Below are 24,771 nucleotides of genomic sequence, written 5' to 3'. Positions count from 1 at the left end.
ATAAAAAAACGAATAAAATAACATTTTAACGACATTCGATTAGCTTGAAATTACTAAGTAGGGAAAGTTATAAAAATTTTAGAACGATAGTACTCAAGTGAGAGCAGGGATGTGAAATATACCAAATCTCCTCTGCGATTCGCGGGTGTTCTGTCCGTCTTACTCCGTTATGAAAAATCAACAAATTTAAGACAAAACTAGATGTTCAGTAATGTTTGATTGTTGCTAAATTAACGGTCTTTCATATGTATAACAGCGAGATTTGAAATTTTTGTCCATTTTAAGTTATACATTTGATTGCTGAGGATCGTGGATGTTACCCCATCTTCCCTTGCTAATACGCCTGTTGAATAAATCTACTTGGTATTAGAACTCCTAAAATACGAATTTCATCAAGTTTACTTCAAGTTTGTACCATTCAAAACCACCCATCGGAACCCCCTTACTTCGACTCAGGTCAACAGCAATCTAAATCAAGCCGTGCCAAAATATGTGCTCAATCGAGTTTGAAAATACCCGCTTAGTGAGTATCGACGTACGTCACACAGTTCCGGCCGCGACGATTCATGAATCAATCAACCGCAACGCACACCCGCGCGGGTACATTCCTCGCTGACGCAGAATGACTACTATACCGGTCGGTATCAGCTGCTCCCGGTGGATGTCCGCGTGGTGTTTCTCTCCCACTCTCTCCCGCTCTTTCTCTGTTTCTGTGGCTTCCCACTACTATCCCGCGCACACACAAGTTCAACAAAATCACGCTTGCGGCAAGTGACTCTCCGTGTTTTGGGTTATTTTCGGACAGACTCACAAAACACAGGCTGAGCACATTCAAAGGTCGATTGTTTTTTTTCTTCTGTGTGTTCTTTATACACGCGAGGAAAGAAAGCAAAAATTTTTACTGATAACTTTTCCTTCCATATGCATGCACTATGCAGTGATACTGATGGTTCTAGTCTTATAATTTATTTTCTTGATAAGATAAAGCGATTTAAAAGTTTGATTACATCGGAAAGGTCGTTTACCATATACAAACAAATGTTGTAGGAGATATCTGAAGTGAGAGGGAATGAATTAATGCAAACGAACTTGGTTGGAAAGTAGTTCAATGCCAGCGAATGTTATTTTTAGGATGATTCACAAACTCTCTTTGATTGTCGTGCGGAAAGGGAATACGCGCTAATATTTTAGTATAGTATATAGTCACATTAAAATAGGAAGTAGTATTGGAGAAATGGCAAGTATTTAAAATTTTTAGTTGCTTTAGCGACCGTTATGTGATTTATTCTGTTAAAAATATGACTTTTTCACAGATAAGGGACCTAATTTAGACAAATCCTGATACAAACAAGAGCAAACAGTTTTAGGGGGTTATAACTGATATGATGATTTTGTCACAGCCACCTCGGTGGGTTTTTATAGAAGCACGTACAAAGATGGACCTCGTTTGGTATTCACTCAAAGATCAAATAGGTACTTCTATGCAGTGTTTGAGTAGGCTAAATGAGTCACCTCAGTAGATAAGTTGTTACATTATTTCATCAAAATATCATGTCTATTTCATTTGGACAATTAAACTGACAACAGTTAGAGACTTGAATGGAATCATATATACCACCAACATCCCTTCTGGCTTGTTCTAACATCTGCCAGTCGTGTCAACCAGCGAATAAAATTAGTTATTTGTTTGGACGGTGCTAGCGTCCCAACCAGCGAATCACGATTCTATAGGGCCTGAGACGAATTAGCGAATAGCAACACTGAGAGCGTGAACTTTTATTTGATAAATTTTCTTATTTATAATTTTATTGATTTACTGTCAATGCATTTCAGCAACTAGCATAACATCATTTGACTACCAACGAATAACTACCAGAGTTCTAACAGATCAAATTTGATTAATAATTAATGCCCATCGGTAGATATTCATGAAAATCTCCCATCTGCAAACACAAGCACTCTAATTGATCGAACCTCCTACCTCTTTCTCCTTCCGTAACTTTTTCTCATTATTGGTTGCATTTTTCTCCGCCATCGCTTCGTGATGTATCAATTAGTATCCAGTTTTCCCAACTTGAACGTTTCACTGTGGAATCTTCTCCAATGATAATGAATTTTCCTTCGCACATAGACACGAATCAGAATTACACACCGAATCACTTCGACACGAACAGAACACCGCTAACGGACACGTACAACGATGTAGCGACCTTGAACAATACTAGACAGACACCCGGAAGGTCGACGGAAAATGCGAACACACGCGGGGATGACACTCATGTGCGTTGCTAATCCCCCGGGATAGGGAGGGCTCAGCTGTTTGACAGCTATTGAATGGGGAATGGGGAACGGTATAACAATTACTAATTAAAAAAAAAGAACGAAACCGTGTAATTAGATATCAACGAGTGGAATCGCGGACCGCGTGTGCTCCACCTACACCAAACAACAAACCCTTGACAGTGGCAAATGTGGAATGCTACGGCGGAGCTCTGGTAGGTACTGGGAATGTAACATGATTTTATATGTAGTTTATTTGCGATTTCGCTCTTTAGAAGCTCTGTTTGCTCGGAGCGGGTCAGTTTTTTTACCGGTGAGATTAGAATGTTGGATTCGGATTTGATTCGAAACTTTCAGAGAAATAAATTTTGAGCAAACGACATATTTTATAATTTTCTTTGTTGCTTATATGGATAAATATGATTGACTAGAAAAGTAAAGAGCAAGAGAGTGGTGAAGACGAAAACAGGAATTTTTGATAACGTATGCCCTGGTATCGTATGGCAGCGCGTCCAACGACATCAGGATTTTTTGTAGAACAAGAGTAAATATGGCCAGTATTTAGATCTAGACTGTTCCCTTAATCTAAGCATACCATCTAAAATGAATGACAAGGGTTTTGTTTTATTGAGATACATACTCTGTCCAGTTGGGCACTGCACTTCTTTCGTAGCGTACTACCTGTTTGGAATTTCCAATCCAAATATCAAAAGGCCAACGCCAACGAATCCAAACGTTACAAAATGGAGCCGCCGCTGTTCTCTTTCTATATGTTTTTCAAGGGTAGACGACGCTCCTTAATTATAATAATTAGTTCAGTATTTACGTAAAAATAAGTAAGATTATGAAAACGCTGCCTTAATTTAAATTTTTAGTAAAACTGAGTACGGCATGGGATCAATCGCATTGCGAATCATTCCGTTAGCATATAAAACGAAACAAAGCAACCTGGTGCCACAATGTAAGAGAACCAAATTAGTGGCAATAAATATAGAAAGAATCAATTGTTATATGGCTCTTTTATTTCACAACACTTATCTCTTGAAGCTCTTTATGAGTGAATCGTAATACATTTAACCAAGTAGCTCTAATCAACGGCATTTACGTTTTGGCCGATGCATTATACGAGTGTACGAAATCTACACTCGCTTAAATTCGGGTGTATATAATATTGGGCGATACTATAGCTTTACATAAAATATCGATACTGCGGCGTCCGAATATCGAGATTTTAGATCGGTATTTATCGCGTTGATATTTCGTGGTATTACTACTTTTTTGCCGATATTTTTTCGATACTGACATTTTAACGAAATGGAACAATTAGCACCACCGTGCACTCAAATTTCCAAAACATTGTGATCATAAATAGTGAAGCTATTTACTAGAAATTGAGCGGTAAAAAACCCGAAATGGAACAAGCTTTCTAGTTTCATTTTTCCATTATTGCAACTTTCCTAAAGTAGACATTTAAATGTAGCGGATGCTTGTTCATATATCGGAGCTATAAATACACAAAAACCGAAAATAATTTTGTATATGGACTTAGATGCCTTTTTGCGACGGTTTTGTGAGTGGCAGTGTATTTGTTCATAAATAGACTTTGTAGTACGTATTCGCAGAATCAAAGTAGGATAGGCAGAATGGCAATGAATCAAGTGGAATCCATTAACGAAAATAATAAACCTTCGTTGCGCTTTCCATCGATTCGTGTAAATTTGATGCTAACAAAGTTTTCATCTTTGCGCAACGAAAGCACGCAACGAAATACTCTGCCTTCAGCTCAACAGGCGACTGAGCCTGTCCGACCAAATCGGTTCTTTCAACAGTCGGTGATGACGTCATTCGTAGAAGCGTAGCGCGCTAGGTACATAAATCTGTCGTGCCGGACTTGGGAAGCGCTACCTTCTGTGTGCAAATGCATGGTATTTTGATTCTGTTATACATTATTTAATTTTATAAAGGCCATTATATAAAAATCTTTGGGTTTATCCATTGGAATCTGTTCTTAGAAGTATTTCTGAGCGATATGTGCAAAAAATCCAAAAAATTATCGTGAAATGGCTGAATTATAAGCATTTTAAACCTGATCACTTTTCGTTACATGCCATTTTTGTTGAATTTTCAAAGTGTATCCGTATATCGGAAACAAAGACGTAGTTTTACCTCAACAGTGAAATTGAGAGTATCAGAGAGAATCGATATACGATAGATCGAATACTTTGTAGGAGTTCTTATCCTAAAAGAAATTCAAAGGCGAGCTTCGAAAAGTTTAAAATTCATTTGCAAGACTAGACAAACTAATTATTTAGGAGGCACAACTACACCCAAAACTCGGCTGTAATACTTTTACGGTAATAAGAAGAAAGTGCTCTAATAGCAAGATGTTTAATACTGAAACGGTCCCAACAAAAGATTCCCTAAACGGCAATACCAACACATTCAAATCTTCTCTACATCGCATGTTTCATCAATTCTTATACAATAAATATTAACGCGTCGGATTGTCTGGAAGTGTGGAGCACTTCACTTGTCATTGTATTGCGCATCAAGCAAAGCAAACACATTGTGGATAAAAACGAGTGTCGATTTTTTCTACACGACACATTCCGTATTTGAATATCGGCTCACACTCGGCTAGCTTCAAAGCTAAGTCAGACTCCGACTCGGAATAGTGGTGGGGTATTTCGGTCAGTTTTTCTATCACGGACGTCAACAGCAAGGAAGCGACTGCACAAATCATGCACAGTGCTTCCCGTCATGTAGGGAAGCAAGACCTACGGTTTGAATCCACACATCCGAACCAAGTCTGGGCCTGTTTCAGGTCCGGAGCTGATAAGGGGAAAAGGGGTTAGGCTGGTTCTAGGGACCGGTCCGGATCCGGGTACTGGTCAAGATCCGGGAACTGGTCCGGATCCGGGTGCTGGTCCGGATACGGGAGGATCGGGTTTATGAGCTGGTCCGGATCGGGAACTGTGCTGGATCCGGAAACTGCCCACAATTTTATTTGACTATCCAACCTACCCAGTAAAAAAAATCTGTAATTCCGGCTGGTTTCTGCCAATATTGGGGCAGATTTCAGCCTGAATTTGGGCAGAAATCTGCTAGAATTCCGGTTGGTTTGACACGATACTAACACTATCATAGAAATCGACCGAATTATCCTACATACGAACAGAGCCGAGCTTGACACATACTCAAAAAGTGTTTGGTTGTGTGATACACATACATGAACAGCAACCGGAATTCGTCATTCCACCGTTTACTACCTTTGCTGCAATATGAGATTAATACCGCAATGCGCAATGGCATAAACATACCCGTCGGATTTGGGTGTATCAACTAAACTAGCGTAAAGCGGTTCAAGCGAAGTTCACCCGAGAGGAATTTGATTGGGGATAAGTTTTTGAGCCATCTTAAGAGACTAATCGTAAAGTACAACCCCTCCACTATTTTCACCGGCTAAAACAGCCAACCCCGCACTTCAGTAGATCCTCGCATGCCAAACTCATCATAAACGACACCTTCAATTTCTACAATTACTGCTGGAACATACACAATATAGTACCGCGTGAAATACTCGCAGCAAGCAATATCGTTTGCCTGCTTTGAGTTTGCTAAAAGGACCCTGATCTTGTCCGAGTGGACCTTTGACATTTCGGCAACAGCCGAGAAGCGCTCCACGCTGCTGGAGTATTATTCGGAAATTGGAAGTACTTTGATGTTTGATTTTCATTTGTCTCGGATACCATTAAGCAACTGATACCTATAGTTTATATGAAGCTGTCTTCCCAAATGAACATCGAACACCGTGTTCGCTCTAGTTCTGTGCTCATGCTACACCCGCATTTCGTGTGAAAACTCAAACACGCTAATGCGTACAAAAACACGTATACGTGTTCGCCTGCACAACCGAACCCCATGTACGTACTCATCATCACTAGCGTTAGCTCGTTTTGTTTTGCGTTTATCTTTCTTGTGTACGCATCCGGTGTACGTACACGATGTTTAAGCTCAAATGCAACAACCGATTGAGTCGGAATCGGTTGTTGCCTTTGAGCTGGTCTCCATTAAGGATTTCGAAACGGTTCTGGGATCGGTTTGAATGGGTAGTTGATATGGGCTCAGCCCCGTGAAAACTGTTTGTTGCCTGAAGCTGCCACCAAATGCCAGTAGCGCTAGCTACGTTTCAAATGTTTAAGGTCTGTTCACATGAACTGTATAACACTGTTTAAAAGTTGGAATCAAAACAAGTAATTAATAATATAAGAGAATTCACGCTTTCTCTTGCATCGCTTCTTTTCCACAAAATTCGAACGCTTTTATAACCTGAGTGCCAGTTAAGCACATCAAAATGAAGTTTGTTTGCATTCGAAAAGTTTCAGGTCGAGTTAACAACATTGGCTCGTAGCAATGTGAACGCTGCTTAAAGCGCGTTCGCTGCAATTTTTGACAACTAGCCGAGCCAGAAAGCCAGCTTATGTTGGCTTCACTCATTTTTCAAAGAAACGTCAAAACATTCACCCTCTTGTATGGGCTGATGTGGCGGCGCTAGTGTTCTAACGTAAAGGTTTACACAGGTTTTATTGATATTATTGTTCGGTAATGGATGTCTCTTCACTGTGTACCTTCCTTCAATATGTTAAAATTCATCGTGTGGAAGGTTCCTCATTTTTGTTCGTTGAATATCGATTACATATAGTTTTGGCACTTCCCCACAGACAACTCATCGATGTTTCTCTCGATAAAGCATCGATGAACCGATGTCAATCAGCGCATGAACATCAGAACAATTTTAATCCACCACAGGTAATTGGCTTAAAATGGGTCGTAATAGAATATGATACATAATTTCGGCTAATTTCTGTGGATCTGTTGCTCAAATGCATTCAAAATCCTTGCTCCATTTGAGCTGGAATTTGGACAGAACTAGCCCAAAACTAAATTTTGAGCAAGTAAGTCAATGAAGATAAAAGTAGATTCTTTTAGGCTGTTATATAGATGAAATATAGATTTATCATGCGTTGTATTTAGTTGACTTTTTCGCCTTTCATTTCTATTTCTTATTGATGTTCTGCGAATGATTGTTACGATATTTACCGTCTTTCTCTAATATACAGTAGCATACGACTCGTACGTTACTCGTACCTTTACTGAATATATGTCTAATTAATGCGTTGTTTCATCTTATTTTTTATTCTTTCTCGGCTACAATATTGACTTCCACTACACATACACGTTTGTGTAAATACTCAAAAGCATACGCGAATATGCAAATGACCACACCGTTATGGAGTCGCATTAGTATATGCGAAACTACAAACGCTCTAGCAATCGCGACATACGAATGTTAATGCGATAAACAAAACGTGCACAGTAACATACAAACGATCGAGCCTTTCGCGATAATAGAAACCAGATAGCAAATGGCCCAAGTAACCAATAAGCATTATAACGTAGCCTAATTTCTGCTTTAGATCCATATATAAAGCTGTATTAAAAGCCGTTTAGTTCTAAATACTGATATAATGCTGGTATTATGTCAGAAAAGGCGAAATAGTGCTATTACTGTGCAGAGATTGACAACTCGTTTCTGCTGTACTAATGCTATTATATAGCACCAGCGCACAAATGTCGAAATTGAAAGCCTTATATTGGAACTACTAATGCTATTAAAAAGCTTCAGTTGACTGTCATTGTCCGCCATGGTTTTAAAACCATTTCTCAGGTTTCGTTTCGGTATGATGAGCAAAAAGGAAAAATTTTAAAAAATAAAATGCTCTGTTTAAAACCGTAATTGACTCTGTTCTAATGCATTGTAATGAATATCCTTAATGGGTTTTCGTTCTCACATGATATGAATGTTTGCGAAAATTGCCTTTAGTAAGTCTCGAACTGAGGTACCTTGCCTCGTCCTTCACGGTAAGTGCGCTGCGTTTGCTTCCTGGGCTATATTGCATATGTTCGATTGAAATGAAATATGCCGAATATAATATTCAAGAAGAGTTGCATAACAAATAAACCCACAGCATTACAATAGCATTATATCAGCTTTTTATTTGCTCTACAATGGCATTAAATGCACTTGTAAAGCTTACATGCTTTAAAGATCCTTGAAGCATGTACGCGTTATATCAGATTTATATACGCATATAGAGCAAGCGATAATGCTATATGTCGGCTGTGCAGTTATGCATCATTGATGTTAATATAGAGCTTTATTGCATTGTTAATGCTGTAATGGAGTTTTAATTAGTGCAAATGTATAGCCAATATAGTGCAATGGCTTAATGCTTATGGTTACTTGGGGGGAGCACTCACGCATACCTACGCCCATGATCTCGTAATCGTACCAGGTGTATAAGCTTAAATCCGCTGTTTTTTGTCAAAAAATGATTTTTTTTATAGAACGCAAAAAATAATTTATTCAAAGTATTTGCCCTCGCTAGCTACACATTTTTTCCATCTCTCGGTATTTTTTTCGCTTTTTTTGTTTTGACGTATGCCATTTTTTCGCTTTTTTTGTTTTGACGTATGCCATTTTTTTAACCTTTGCCATTTTCGGGCATCTTTGATCTTTTTCCGATAACGCACTGTCACTATAGGCCTCCTACAAGCATTTGATGCGATTAGTCAGACGATTTCTTCAAATTAAAACAAAAAATTAAACCTTTTTGTGAAACAAACATAGACCTGATTACCTAGGTAAAAATGTAAGTTGTCATATGAAATCACTGATGATGTGCAATGATTAATGCAAACAGGTGTCGGACTCACGCAAAAAAGTATGACGTTTCTATGGTAGCTAAATACACTCAGCAACGCCATCTATGAGCAAACAGCGGTTTTAAGCTTATACACCTGGTAATAGTAAAAATTCTCCGGCAATTTAGTCAACGTGTTAGCCTTTTCGAATTAAAAAGGATGTTTTTTCATCATTTTTTCAATCACGATTTTTGACAACTGAGTTAATAAATAATCTTAATTTTTCTTTTAATTTGTTCAGTTTTCTCTACAATTCCATTACCTATCGATCAAGCCAACTTTTCGCAATTAGCTGCCGAAAATTCGTCTTTTCAGGCAAAGCTCATTTTAGGTTTATTAAACAAACGGATGTGTCTATTCAGTGTGATGGGCAACCCGAGAAGATCCTAGAGACACCTAATTCATCCCAATAAAGTTACTGTTTGGTGCGGTTTATAGAAGTATGGCCTCCGGGGCCGATTTTTATTCAAAAATGATGCTGAAACAAAGGTCAACATCACTTGCGAACAATATCGAAACTTAGTTGAGGACTGGATGCTTCCAAATGTTGCTACCTATGATTTGGAAGATCTTTTGTCGAAAAAAAAATAGTGTAACATGTCATATGGCCGCTGCAATCATCGAGTTATTGTAGACGCCGTTCGATGGACGAATCATATCGAAAAACCATAATGACGGTTGGCTGCTTCGTTCTTGTGATTTGACGTTTTTTGGATTTTTTTTTCATAATGCTACATTAATTTTCTCGTCTACACAAATAAACAGCAAATAACTCATGTGCAACAGGTCAATATTGAATGCGTTTTTCACCAAAATTTTCTAGTTTTTCTCGAAAAAATGACAAAAATTGCACCAATCGAAATGGATTTTCAAAACATAACCACTGTTACATTGGCGTTCATCTGATATTATTTCTGAACATTAAATTGTAGATTATATGCTACAAAAATACACGTACGGTGGTTGTCAACGGTTTTTTTTTTCAATTTTAATTTCAAATTAAAAAAAAAGATAAAAAACACCTTTTAAATGCAGTCCTAACAAACATACGAACATGCAAACGCTCGTTCCCACGCGATCATAAAGTTTCCATGCCCCTATATCTGAACTGTACACTCAATATATTTATCAGAATCACTACCCGCTGCAATTCCAACCTTCAGTTGGACCACCCTAAAACAAAATTTCGGACAGTTTTGTTTAAAAATTTAATACTATTTTAAGACACCATTCTATTTGTTGCTTAATTTAAAACATGGTTAGAACTGTTTTAAATACATCGACAGTTTCGGGCACAGACACTTAGATTTGATAGACTGAGGAAAAATAATTATGAGTACAAGAGTTATACTCAAGACATAACGTAACAGGAGTGTTGTACTAAACAAAGCACCCATTAAATTTTTTCCTGGGAGGGCAAGTTCTAGTTTTAAAATTTTCAGTTTTATATTATACAACTATCAAAATTATGAATCTAGAACTTAGCCCACCCGTGAGCATGCGCCTTATACCTAATCCTGTTGCTCAGTTTCTGTAAAACGAAACAGATTTCTACATTTTCGTAAAAATCAATTAGATATCATTCTGAAGTTTAGAGAATTGGATTTAACTTAAATTAGAATGCCGAGCTCTATCGATGTTTTTACGATATTTTACGGAAATTAACGAATAACTCATATCGTAGACTATTTCCTATTTTTCACCCGCTCAGTTTCCCTTCCAAGCACTACTTAATCGATTCTGCTATGATCCTGCACAACAAACAACAACCTGCCACGGCTAGCTGTCTTATCAGATAAAGTGCACTTTCCGCTATACTTCACCGTAAACAACATACATATGTACACGTATAATCTCATACGTTGGAATGCATAGCATATGTAGCTCCGTGAAAGGAGATAATCCCCTTTTGGTATAGAATATAATGAATATGTTGTTTTTAACCCTGCAGAGAAATGAGTTTTACTTGAATCTGCTGATTTGTTCAAAACTTGTAGGTTATGTTTCTTTTACTTTCCGATCAAAAAAAATATACTACCAAACTAAATTAGTTATGGAATTTACGTTTCGACTTCGTCTCATCAGAATCCGACACTAACTTAGTGACAGGACTAAGCTAGCGCCGGATTAATGCTAGCTCCAAGAACGAAAACACTATTTGTGTTTCTGAGCAAACCACTAGCCCTAAGTGATGTACCGAAAGAAAAGGCGTCCTGTCACTAAGCTACTGTCGGATTCTGATGAGACGAAGTTCAAACGGAAATTCCATAACTAATTTAGTTATAGGTTTTGTGCCCTTAACGCGCAAATGTGGTTTAGAACAATTTTTTTTTTAGTGGAGAAAAATAGGTTTTACCAAAAATATTCTCCAATAAGGATAAATATAGCATAGCGCATAGTATTGAACCCCACTTCACCGAGGCAGGTCTATGTATTACTCCTCGGCCGTTATTGTTCAAGGTGTGAATAAATTCGGAATCGCACTTTATAATCAATGCTGGCTTGAACGCTTGCACAAATTATCGGATACGTTACTTGTTGGCAAGACGAATAGAATGAGAAGGTATTGGCAATGTGCGAAACTGCGAGGTCAGCAAAATCATAACAATGTTAAAAACGATGGTGTCCACTATTTAAAAAAATGATTGAATTTCTGTTACAGGAGTAAATATGCACATTTCTTCTAGACAGCTACCTTCCAAATTTACTATTTTGGCCGATGAGTCCAATCAATTCGTCATCGCCATCGCAGCCGCGGCCAATGTTTTACTGCGGAGTATAATTGACCTTCTGGCTCCTCGGGCACGTGACTCGGAATGATAATGATTTTTCGGGGAGCATAGGTTTTTCTTCCGTGCTAATAGAAGTCGCGTGTTTGTGATGATAGAAGTAATGTATATATGCACAATCTATTAGCTTGCTTACGGTAAGGTGAGTGTAAATTATGGGATCAACAATATGTGTTAGAGAGTAATGTATAACATAATAATCACACCTGGGAAGTGCGAAAAATAGCAAGTAGAGTAGGTTTTCACTGGATATCAAGAACTGCAGCTAAGCCATGAGTAGGATTTACTACAATATTCACAAGGGCTGTACCTACTTTCGTAGCAATACTATTTACTACAAAAAGCCTAGAACTAACCATTCCTGAGGGGAGGTCCCTTCGGTCATTACTAGACTCAAAATTATTTTCCCAAGTCGATCGAATCTGAGTTTAGCGTGCTGCAGGCCCGTGCGCAAGGGGAGAGTTTTGTGGGTTCAAACCCCTCTCATGAGGGTTTTGAATTACTTCTAACACTTTATGAACATCCTGTTCTGGAAAAAATATACTGCGAGCCGTTATGACACATAAAATGTCATTTGAGTTCCGTCACTTTAAAAACAAGCCGTAGAAGAAACCCAATTTGGTCTGCTTCTCTGGATCGGCTCACATTTCGACAAGTTTCGATATTAGCAACACTTGAGAGTAGACTAGTTACACAGAAAAGTCGGTCAGTGGGAACAACACGAAGTCGGAGAAAATGAAGACATCGCAGTATGGAGAAATTTCACCGCCGATAATTTCTCCGTTGGAGTGGCTGACAGCTAAAGGGCTCGCGAAAATGGGCATCGGTATCGGGAGAAATACCGCATCCGAGGAACTCTCAGAACCAGCAAGCAGAAACATAGACGAGTAGCGCCAAGAAGGGACAGAAACCCCACGAAGGTGGTTGTAAAGTGATGTGAATCATGATGGTCGACACCTTCGGATCAGTTTGTGTCTCAACAGGTCACGATGTTTGCAGCAGACCTCAGTAGGTTAGATATACAGCGAATGTTGGTCGGCAGCAATGAAAAAAAAAACATTGACATAAACTGACAAGAGCCTGAGCACAATCCCTGCTGATGTAGTATCTAACAGCTGCCTCGGATGGATGAGGATTGCGAGATACAAGAGCTTAAGGTTTAGTCGATAGGCTTAACTACTACAAATGAATCCGACACCAACACGAGCCAGCAGGTAGCGGTGTCTGTTGATGATTCCTTTTCTATAACAGGCTTTACTCAATTTGTTCAGCTAAGCTAATTGGTACACAAGACTCGGCCCTCCTGCCCTCGGCAAAATTCTTCGATGTTTGAGGGTTTTCTATAACTTTTTTTTTGTAAGAAACATAAAACAAATCAAAACCCTCTCCTTGAGAAATTTCTGTGCACGGGTCTGGTGTTCTAAATACTCTTTATTCAAAACAGATCTAAATGTGTTTCAAATAAAGTAGCAAACCGAACGGCAGAACATATCCGTTTCAAAGTTCGAAGCAAAACTATTTGAAATACTGGGGATGTAATCGTTTCTGTTGCAATTCCACTTTGAAACTCCCATATTAAATCCCATGCTGCTGAATATGCCCTAAGGAATCTGATCTGTACAAAAACTAATGCTTGCAAACCTGTGATAAAAATAAAAACCATTCTTGGTCACTGCTCTAACATAACTCAATCTCCTCACCCACCAAAATCTCCAACTAACCCCCGCCTTTAAGTAAGCACAAACCCAGTAGAGGCCGCCCGTGCTTTAGAAATACTCACAGAAGCATGTTATCAGATGCCTTAATGATAAAAACGCATCAAGTGTATCCAAAATATGAAACATGTGTACCAATAGGTTCATTACCCTAGGTACCTACAAAACCGCCGAAAGCATTTTGACATGAAAATTTCATAGCATAAAAATAAATTATTTTTTCCCAACGCTAACTAACAAGCAGCACACACGTCGCCGAGCTTAATCCGAAACCACCCCAACAACTTAATTTTTCAAATCACCGTGTGGACACGACTCGATCCTTATCATTGCATTACTATACTCGTTCGTATCAAATCGCGCACGTGATAAGCTTTGCACATAGCAAATAAACGAGGGCGAATTCGAACATAGTTAACTGTGTTTAACTACTTTTTATACCGTCCAGGCATTATAGCCATGATGTTGCTGCTTTGGCAGGCGAGCGACGAATGATTCAAACGGACAGGCGGCATTTCTATTTATAACTTCACGTATTTGATTCAGATTCTTTTTTTAAATTTTTCTTTTGATTCTTTTAAAAAAAATTTGCGGTTGAACGACTTAGAGAGAATGCATAATTTAAACATTTAGAACGGAATAATTTGTGTAAAATCTGCCTATTTCTGAGATCCATTTACCGAAGCCACAATTAAGTGTCGACACCTCCTCTATTCCTTCACTCCCGAGCTTACTGAAGTTTCACACAGAATCGCCTTCAGTTCAGAGGAAATGTAAACTAATTCACTAGCAAAAACATTTATTGGTAATATGTGAAGACAGAATGTGACTTCTTTTAAAATTTTGGAGCATAAGTGAACTACGTAATCTTGTCTAATGCATTGTTACTCGATAATCCCACTCAGAACCAGCACAGAAACAACAAAATGGAAAATGCTGATTGAAAAGTTTCATTCTTTCGGAATTAACTTCATCTGATAAAATTTGAAATGGGTTTGAGACTAAAATTAAGAGCATTTGAGCCTCCCCACGGTTAAGGGGTTTGACGGTATTGCAAACATCATCAGGCATATTGCGCGCATCAGCGTTAGAGAACAACTGCTTCAAGTTGGTTATTGCATTACGCCTCGATAGTGGTGCATCTAGGAGACCGAGAGGGCTTATGCGCCTTTTTTACGTTGAGTCATCCATTCCCGGCCAGCATAGCATAATGAAAGTCTAACAGCATGCAATTGTCGATAATGGTAAATATACAACATTTGCTGCATTTAGACGAGTTTGATTGCATGTCACATGTGTTTTTTCTGTTCTACTTCGCTAGTCTGTTTCTTTTGTACATCTATTAGTTTGCTTTTCTATTATTGATGTATACCATAATAGTATCGGTAAATCGGTTATTCGGCATGTTATGATTCCTTTTATTAGTATATCTCTACTATACGCTATCTATACTCATATAGGTACAAACGCTCGGCCCCTTCGCAATAACACAAACCTGTCCACAAACGCGATCATGCAATTACAATAATCCACACATACTTATGCTCGCGATTTCGCCTACATGAAAAAACCCCGGTAGTTAAGTAAACGTAGCATCTTTAAACATCCAAACACGGTCTCACACATTAACCCACCACTCGCGCGATCATGAAACGGTCACGTCCGGAAGTCTTACCTCGGTTCTAACAGTCTGAACTAATCTCTTCAGTTGAACCAATCAACAAAGTGACGCTCATATTCACTAAACAACACGTTCCATGGTGACATGACCTGGAACTCTAGTGATATGGGGAAACAGACTTTCTTCTACCATCTGTACCATACACCAAAAAATTAATCATCAGACTCACGGTTTGCGCGCCATCAAACAAGAATACACACTACATCATCATAAAATCGAAATTTTACACGCGAAGTCACATACAAGTGACAAACACGTTAATACACAAATGCTTGAGCCCTTCGCAACCATCCACAGCGCCTGCACCCGCGATCTCGTAAACATGATAACATCCCGGTAATAAAGTGAATGTCTCAGCTCCTATAAATTTTCAAACGCGGTCTCAAGCGTGAACCTAAAAACTCCCGTGGTCGCACGATCATGAATCGGTCACTTCCGGATGTTTCTATCTGGATATCAGCAGACTAGGTCCATGCCTTTAATTGGACACCACGTTACATGGCGACATGACCGAGGACTCTAGTGATATGGGGTAACTTACTCCCTGTCAGAATGTGAATTGTACACCGAAAACTAACTATCATAATGAAGGTCCGCGTGACCATCCAAGAACGCACGCGTTTATAGGAATGGCCACATGGTTACAAAATCTTGTAACCTTGTACACGCGAAGTCACATGAACCAGGGCCGTCTTAAGACCATTCGGGGCCCCTGGGCACAACTTATCTCAGGGGCCCCTATAATTGAACAGGTATAAACTGCTGTAGAGTAGGATGATCTAAAAAAGATCCCCAGTATCAGGGAGCTATCTATGCCACGTTTGGATTTATTTTTCAAATTTTAGCCCCAAATCATGCAACCATGTGAAAGTATTAAAAACACTGTAGGAATCAAAATATATGGATAAAAGATTTAGATTTCCATCACTATAGATGGCATAGTAAATTTCCAAGTATCGTCGTAAAACGGAAGATGATTTTTGTAGATCTTAAAAAGATATTAGCTTTTCCGACCAATCTGACCGAAAGCGGCAAAGGGCCTAACACAAGATGAGCTGCGTACAGTGTGATGCACTTACCAGCTGCGCTGTTACCTCTCCATATTATATAATCTGTCATAGTTGTAAGACGTTATTTGAGACTGAAGAGTGCCTCCGTCAATAATGAGGAATGATGGAGTACGGCGGGTTAGCTGTCAACACTACAATGTCGACGATTAATTCAATAATTGTCTTTACACTATGGCAATCTAGGAAAAATATTTAGCAATATGCTAATAAAACCGAGACGAACCACAAGTACATTATAAGTAATATTAAAATTTCCATATTTAACGATTTAGTATCTCAAAGACGGCGCCGGTAGTTAAGCGGCACGTCTAGAATTCTGCCTCTTTAGTGTCGGTCTCCTGCAATCAGTGCAGAAGGAGACCGAAGAAAAAATCAATAGTAATTCTTCAAAAGGGCTAATGAAACTTTTGTAAACAAACTTATTTCGCTCATTATTCCGCTACCGAGTTGAATTTCATGAAAAATACACATGAATCAACATCTTTATCCTTGGTAGAATCAATTTCAAATGTTTTTTGTGTTGAAATTATAACAAATTAGGAGAAATTAGCAAAACAAAAGTTTGTTTACAAATCTTATTAGCCCTATTCAAATGTTGATATGGAAATATTAAATAATATCCATAATAAGCATTTTTACTTTTTAAAAGTACAAATGTCCTATATTTCCATTGTTACATAAACAAATAAACATAGCAAAACTTCGAAATTGCTCGAACCCAGCGTTGCCAACATTTTTTCAAAAAAACTAGAACCTTTCTTGAAAAAAAACTGGATGCTCGAAAAAAAAACCTACTTTACCCCTGTAATGTTTAAGTCAACGGTTCAATGAACGTAATTTTTAGTGAACACGTATGTTCCATACCTCCTTTTACTGAAAATTTCAGTCGGTTTTTTGATATTGTTGTCCAAATCAAAAAAAAAATTAAAACATTCGAATTTGATTGAAATTGTAATAGTTAGTCGAATTTTACTGTTTTGAAGGTTTCAATCTACACATCCACAAAATCCTAAAATTAAGACCATTTGCTAAACTTAAGGATGCGCTTAAACCTTTCTTTAGATACCACTATGACAACTAGTTGAGAATTCAACAAATGGTCACAATGTAGTTTATTGTTTATGTTTGAGTAAAATTCATTTGAAATCGAATCATTTGTACATTCCCGAACCGTTTTACTCACCAGTGGTATAAAAACGAGTTCAGGTTACGGTGGATTAAAATCTTATTCTGGAACACTCGGCATCATCCCATGGCTTGCTTGAAAATTCTATGAATCAAGTTACAATTTGTGAGAAAAAAAAACTAAATATATGAATATTTAAAAAAACTGGATATAACTGGCTCAAATTTCAAAAAACTGGAAGATTTTTCCGATTGTCTGTTTGACTGGATGCTGTAAAAAACTGGAAGAATCCAGTTTAAAGTGGAAGGCTGGCATCGCTGCTCGAACCTATTAATATGAGCAACACAATTCATTTTAATAATTCACTACCACAACTATTAGCAGTTCATTCATAATCACCCACAAAACAGGAATGCAACTACCTACCAACGAAGCTCATCAAAGATGAAAATCAAAGCTATATCACTTAGACTGAAACATATAAAACGTAAACCTAAATTTGAATCAGTCTTATTTGCTCACATAATGTGCCACAAAGAGCGAAATACATCAATGAAAAATAGAACAGTACAAAAACACTGCGATGTGCTGAACGACCGCACAAAGAGAAACTTGAAAACGAAAAAGAGAAAGGTCTGTGCACCAAGAGCTGCACAATTTCGTTCAAAGAGTCACCTTGAAGAGCCACTTTTTTGTGCCTCCCTTCACTGGCAAACAGGTAGAAAGGCGAATCAACCTACAATTCAGATAAAGATTGATCGAAAGAACATTTTAAAAACGTTTTTTGTTGCTTTCTCTGTTTACATGCGTGTGGGACCAAGATTCGCACTAAAGAGCCTCTTTATTTCTACACTTTGAGGTGTGCAGCCATGGAGTAAAATGCACGTATAGGAGCCACACACATCGGAGTGAAGAGGTTTATTGTGAAAGAGAAGAGCGGTGGTTCGCATGAAAAGTGCAAAGTGCGCTTTTTATTCTTCTCTTTATTTGCTCTGCATTACATCCCTGACTTGAATGAATAAAAATTTAAGTTAAAAAAATAATTTCAATGCCAGTCATATAAAACAGTCCAAATAGGAAACATATCGAATGCACGCTGCCGTTAGGCACGAATCCTCAACTACCTGCGGGATACGTTCCATTTGATCCAGTATATTCTGATTCCTGATTCGGACTAAAATATTGTTGATAAGGGGGAGTGTCGTACAAAAATAGCATAATTGGTTCTGTATCAAACTACGATGGCATAGTGGAAAATGCCTAATCTGGCCGCGAAAGTATAGTGATACCTCAAAAAATCCAGGGTTAATTTTTGAGGTTTTCATGTAGATTTGTCCATTCTCAATCCCAGATGTGATGAAGAAACGAAAATTTGCCACATGCGCAGATAGCTTACCAAACAAGGTTTATGTACCCACACGCTAAAGAGTTGAGTTGAGCGCTACTTTTTTTGGAACATAGCTTTCAGAATGATTCTACATTCATCCTAAGATGGGGCCCCTAAAAGCCCGGGGCCCCTGGCCCTGGCCCACTGTGCCCATGCATAAAGACGGTACTGACATGAACGCGAGCACACGTAACAAACACGTTAACATACGAACAAACGCGAGCCTACAAACGTCCGTTTTCGCGTGCTCATGAATCGGTCACTTCCGGAAACCATTATTCTCTGTCCTAATAACTTAGATCCATACATTCAGTAGGACCAATCAATAAATAAAGCTCATATCCACTAGACAACACGTTCCATGGCGACATCACCGGGAACTCTAGTGATATGGAAGATCTCACTCTCTTTTAGCATCCTAGCCGTACACCAAAAATAAAGTATTAGATTCACAGTCCGCGCACGATTATCCAAGAACACACGCGAATATGCGAAAGGCACACGGTTATAAAATAGAATTTATACACGCGAAGTTACATACACGTTAGTACACGCGACATACAAACGCACACGGGATCGAACACGTTAACGTACGAATGTTCGAGCCCTTCGCGATGATACACGCGATCGCGAGTCTCTACGCCCGCACATACCTGAACCGACAAATGAATATCACATTCAGAATCACGGCCCGCTACAATTGACCTAAGGCAGTGTTTTAGTGGGCGACATTGCCTGTATCGTCTGCCAATTGTAGTATGTGATTCTGACGGGAAGCCCTTCCGAGAACCTAGTTCTACAGCTCTAGTAGGACAACTCTCGAAAAAAAATTAAGAGCATTTGAGGTAAAATAAAGGACGCTTTGTAGCATGTTCACCTTTTTCGTAATTTTTGTCATTATTCGTTCACTACACTCACTATGCCAAAACGCATCACATCAAGAAATATTCAGACGCTTGTGTACAAATATTCCCTTGCATGCAATTTTAGCCTATTTCGGATGAACTTTCCAAAATATTCCGTCTCACCAAAACCCAAATGCGCATTAGAATGAAATGGATAGATACGAATGTGTTAAGAGGAAAGAGTATTCTTAAAATTCAAGCGAGAGAAATGGTTGTCGAAAGAGTAGTATTTGTAAAAATACGTACTTCCGACTACGAATACTCGAATCACTTGACGCCTATCTGAGGATCTACAGAACTGCAACTCGTCCATTTCGATCCTGATCGTGGAAGAGGCAGCAGTGTGAAGTTCTTTTTTTAGTATCGCGGTGTGTTTTAAAAGGTAGTTGTTAAAAATGTGAGAAGTATTTTAGGATTAAATTTATTTAAAAAAGTTCCTTTCCGATAGGCATAGCTAGTGCGATCAGTGAATTGTGCGGTCAACAAATTTGAATTCGTTACATTTCGTGCGAACTTGTGTGTGAAAAGAAGGTAAGAACTAATAATTGAGTTGTGTGATAAAAAGCTTCAAAGCGTCGAATAGCCGATCGACGGCTTCTTTTCTTTTATTGCAAAAGTTTGGAGATTTTCTGCCATCCGCGTTCTAGCGACGCATACGCTCGGCACACCGCCCGTCTCGTTTGCCACCCTGCTGACCCCACGTTCCGGCTTCGAAAGTTCCCGACGCTTTTGGCAAAAGGTCGGAAGGAAGCAGCAAATCATCAACGCGCTTCGTTAGAGCGACGGCCATCTTCATCGCCGAAAAGTTGGCCGAATTCAACACCCGGTAGGCAAAGGCCTAAATAGCGTCATCATTGCGACGCCATTGTAGACGCCGTTCGTCGCCATCGCTTAATTGGTTTGCGATAGGAAGTCGGTGCCGAAGCCGCAATACCAGTCGGCACCCAGCTGAGATGCAGCTCTACTAGATCGGCGCTGTTCCTGAAATAACGCATGTAAGTTAAAAATAGATCATTGATCCGTGCACGTAGATCCATACACACACAACACTCAAACCTTCGAAAGCTTTCTTTGCCGCTCGAAAGCTAAAGCCGAGCGCGCATTTGTACTGCTCAGCGCAGCTTTATCCGCTAGCAGGAAATTTTGACCGCACATAGGTAGACAGGAAAGGGGAAAGCTAGAAAGGGAAGGAACACGAAAAATGTAAAGCTAAATGAATATATGAAACCTAGGTTAAGAATAAAATGCCGTATTTTAATCCGTCCAATAAAATGTTTTCCTGTTAGTGTTACCTGAAATGTTTGTATTTTTTATGTTGATTAGCTTTCCCATGTAGTGAATTTGGTTCGAGAAGATTTCTCACGTTTCGCGTCGTTTCCGTAGATTTGAATTTTCTTTGTGTTTGTTTTACTCCGATGGGCTATCGGGAATTAGTCCCCACTACTACTTACAAAGCGAGAGGGAAAGAGTGTTCGACTGAGTTCTGCCTGTGATGATAACTGATCGTTTTTTTAGTGCATGAGCTTTCGAGTTGGTATAACGATCATTTCTCTTGCGTCTTTGCTAAATATAGTAGTGGCTCCATCTATACGCGAAACGGAGTGCATCTTTTCACATTTTGTGTTTACCTACCGTTCCTTTGCGCCATTTCGGGATCAATTTCTATAACCTGCCCTGAGGTTAGGTTTCATGCTGGGCAATTCTAACCTGACGAGTGGTCCTCTTCGGGGGTGGCGCTAAAGCTACTCGTTTAAAACGTCCTGAGGAGCGTTTTGGTAGACGGAAACCGTAAACGGCCATTTGGCCCGCTACAGCTTTTCAAACTCTTCAAAATTGAGGGCAAGTCCTTTAAAATAAGGACTGTTGGTAACAATTATTATTGTATATTACGTATTGCACAATGAACATTTCAAAATCAAAATGTTGGATCCCCCCGATTTTTTTTTCTGAATCCGCTTCTGTACTTACCTTTTTTTTCTGAATCCGCTTCTGTACTTCTATATTGAGTTCTACAAGATGACGACACGAATGAACTTATAATGAATGAAGTTCATGTTTGACAATTCTCGGTGATTTGTTTACTTTGTCAGATGCGTGAGAGCGAGCGCAACGGTTGCTCATCTGTTACATTCGAACTCACGTAACTTCCATGTAAACAAACCACCGAGAATTGTCAAAAGAAGTTCATCCGGCTCGTTTTGCGGGGTTATGTCGGTTGGTGTAAAACCTAATTGAATACTTTACGCTGACGTCACAAATGAACTGAGTGTTCATTTTTGACAGTTCGCTTGTACTGTTTACATGGACTTAGAAAAATTCTTTACGATTTTCTTCGAGCGAATCTAGTCGTCCACAAATTTTTCTAAGTCCATGTAAACAGTACAAGCGAACTGTCAAGAAAAGTGAGGTTAACTGTGCCAGTAAAGAACCTAATTGTGTATTGTTTACTGGCCATCTATGGAACCACCCTGTGCATATACACTCATCGTGAGCGCAAATATAATAAGTAATCAAAGTAACCTGTTTCAGCTTTCGATTGACGTACAGGTAATATGTTCCTTTCTGCAGCATAGACAATCATGAAATTTTATTTTATTCGCGATTTGTTTCTTTTTTAATATACCTATGGCTTTTTACATGAATCTTCAGAAAAAAATTGTTTCATACTATTTTTTTTCTTTTGAACAAATATTAGTCCATTTAATTGGGACAGTTCCGAAGCCTGACCCTACAATTTCAATAATTAAGGTTAGGTTGACAGACTTATAGTGTAAAAGCTGTTATAGGAAATATTTCAAAAAAGTACTACCAGAAAAGCCGGCTCAAAACTGTAAGAAATAGTTAGATCTTCCCGAAATCCTAGTGTTTACATTATCTGAAACACTAATTACATAAAATTCTAGTTACTTTTGAGTTCAAAAATATCTCTAAGAGATCAATACGGAAACCAATCCACTTTGAATCGAAAATCCTCTACTTATTTTACGAATTCCCCACAACAAAATTTAATCATAAAACATCATCCCAGTTATGAGAAGGTCAGTCGACTCACACAACCACCGCCACCGACGACAGGCCGCTTATTTTGCACGTGTCCCCCCCTTATCCACAGCGTATACGCAAGCAACACGTCCAAACGTCGAGCACACAGCTGGATTCGCGCGCGCGCTTTCGTGTATTAGTTGTATCGGCGGAACTCGCTCCAGCTGCAGCAAGGTGGAACTGTCAAAACAATCCCCCATGCACTATATTATAGGGTGTTCCGGTGATTACGGTGCCCAGACTAACATTCTCTTACTCCATTCACACACCGATCGTGATACTCTCGGTACCGCACCTGACTCTGGTAACCCCATGAAGGTCTATGAAGGTTAGAGACGTCATCATTCCGAAGTGGAAAAATAACATGTCCAATGAAAATAAAGAAGAAAAAAACTTCAGCTATTGTTTCCTGATGATAATCCGATCGTACTATTCAAGGCTTTCCGGTCCGGGAAGTAAATCGATTACCCAAATCAAACTTACCTCCTGGCAGTAGGCAATCATGCCGCATAGGTTCAGAATTTCCTCCAAGGTCAGCGCTTTCATCTTGTCCTATCTTTGTGCTCCAGCAGGCGATCGGTTTTATCTCCCTCGTGGACAATGAGTTTCTACGACAATTAATCGTTTCAGTTCCACTTAAGACGGTACAATTAACTTCCTATCTGCAGCGACCGCAATATCTGGATTGTCTCAGTTGCACCGGTTTTTTCTGATTTTTGCGTAACCTTTTCTTCTGTATCTCAACCAACAACCACTAATCCAGTCACTGTCGATGGTCGTGTAGAATGGACGTACCTACCGAACCGAACGCACGATTTTTTTCCTTTCCACCAGTATTTTTTCAACGGGGAAAATATTCACAAACACTTCTCGACAAATTTCTCTTCCCACCTTTTGTCTCAGAACTGATTATATTATTGCAATTTTTTTCGCTCTGTGCTTACATCGGTAGTAATGCGCCCTGCATGTATGAAAGATGGAATTGTTCTGTCAAACTATTACAATGTACCCGATTACTTGCCGGACTGCATACGGTTTACATGTACCAACGTAGAGAGAGGCATCACAAACTGGCATGGAATGATGATAGTCGCGCGATAGTGGGATAATACAGAAGCAAGAGATCGTTGTTTGGTGGTGCACCTCCTCGAGAAAAGGAGAGCGTGACGTGAACGGGCTGATGCTAGCTGGAGAGCGTGAGTGGTAGTTTACCGTACGGGTGCGTTAGTGGGAATGATATGCGATATTACGTCCAAAAAAGTCAATTTTCGTCAAATTTTTTTTTCGAATTTACATCAAATCTCGACGTTTCATGCAGTTTAAAGTCATTTGGCATCAAAATTACAAAGTCGATTTTGAAATTTTCCTTTACTCCCCCCTTTGAACAAAAATCGTCAAAAAAAGTCAATTTTTGTAAAAAAAAAATTCTCGAAATTACATCAAATTTTGACGCTTTATGCATTTTAAAGTCATTTGACATCAATAATACCTGCTCGATTTGGATATTTCCTCCCCTTTGAACAAAAAATGTCCAAAAAAGTCGATTTTCGTCAAAAAAATTTTTTCGAGTTTACATCAAATCTCGACGTTTCATGCAGTTTAAAGTCATTTGGCATCAAAATTACAAAGTCGATTTTGAAATTTTCCTTTACTCCCCCCTTTGAACAAAAATCGTCAAAAAAAGTCAATCTTTGTAAAAAAAATTTCTCGAGATTACATCAAATTTTGACGCTTTATGCATTTTAAAGTCATTTGACATGAATAATACCTGCTCGATTTGGATATTTTCCCCCCTTTGAACAAAAAAAAGTCAAAAAAAGTCGATTTTCGTCAAAAAAAAAATTTCGAGTTTACATCAAATCTCGACGTTTTATGCAGTTTAAAGTCATTTGGCATCAAAATTTCTCGAGATTACATCAAATTTTGACGCTTTATGCATTTTAAAGTCATTTGACATCAATAATACCTGCTCGATTTGGATATTTTCCCCCCTTTGAACAAAAAAAGTCCA

The 24,771-nt window shown here is 38.8% G+C and overlaps 1 protein-coding gene across 3 annotated transcripts in view; it reads right to left on the bottom strand.

The window, feature by feature from the left end:
* Positions 1-23,832, bottom strand: part of LOC131684276 (calcium-binding mitochondrial carrier protein Aralar1) — a 47,264-nt gene extending 23,432 nt beyond the window's left edge. The window contains exon 1 of one of the 3 annotated variants that reach the window (XM_058966993.1): positions 23,244-23,832. In XM_058966993.1, coding sequence (XP_058822976.1) covers positions 23,244-23,306 — 63 coding nt within the window. In that variant the 5' untranslated portion in view covers positions 23,307-23,832. Of the gene's footprint in view, positions 1-1,981; positions 2,476-23,243 lie in introns of those variants that run through there. The other 2 variants (XM_058967010.1, XM_058967003.1) reach the window with 2 other exon arrangements.
* Between the last annotated feature and the right edge of the window lie 939 nt (positions 23,833-24,771).

Source organism: Topomyia yanbarensis, chromosome 1 (assembly GCF_030247195.1).
Source record: "Topomyia yanbarensis strain Yona2022 chromosome 1, ASM3024719v1, whole genome shotgun sequence".
Classification (NCBI taxonomy): Eukaryota; Metazoa; Arthropoda; class Insecta; order Diptera; family Culicidae; genus Topomyia; species Topomyia yanbarensis.
Note: the sequence above shows the minus strand (reverse complement) of the source record. Positions and strands in the feature narration are given on the sequence as shown.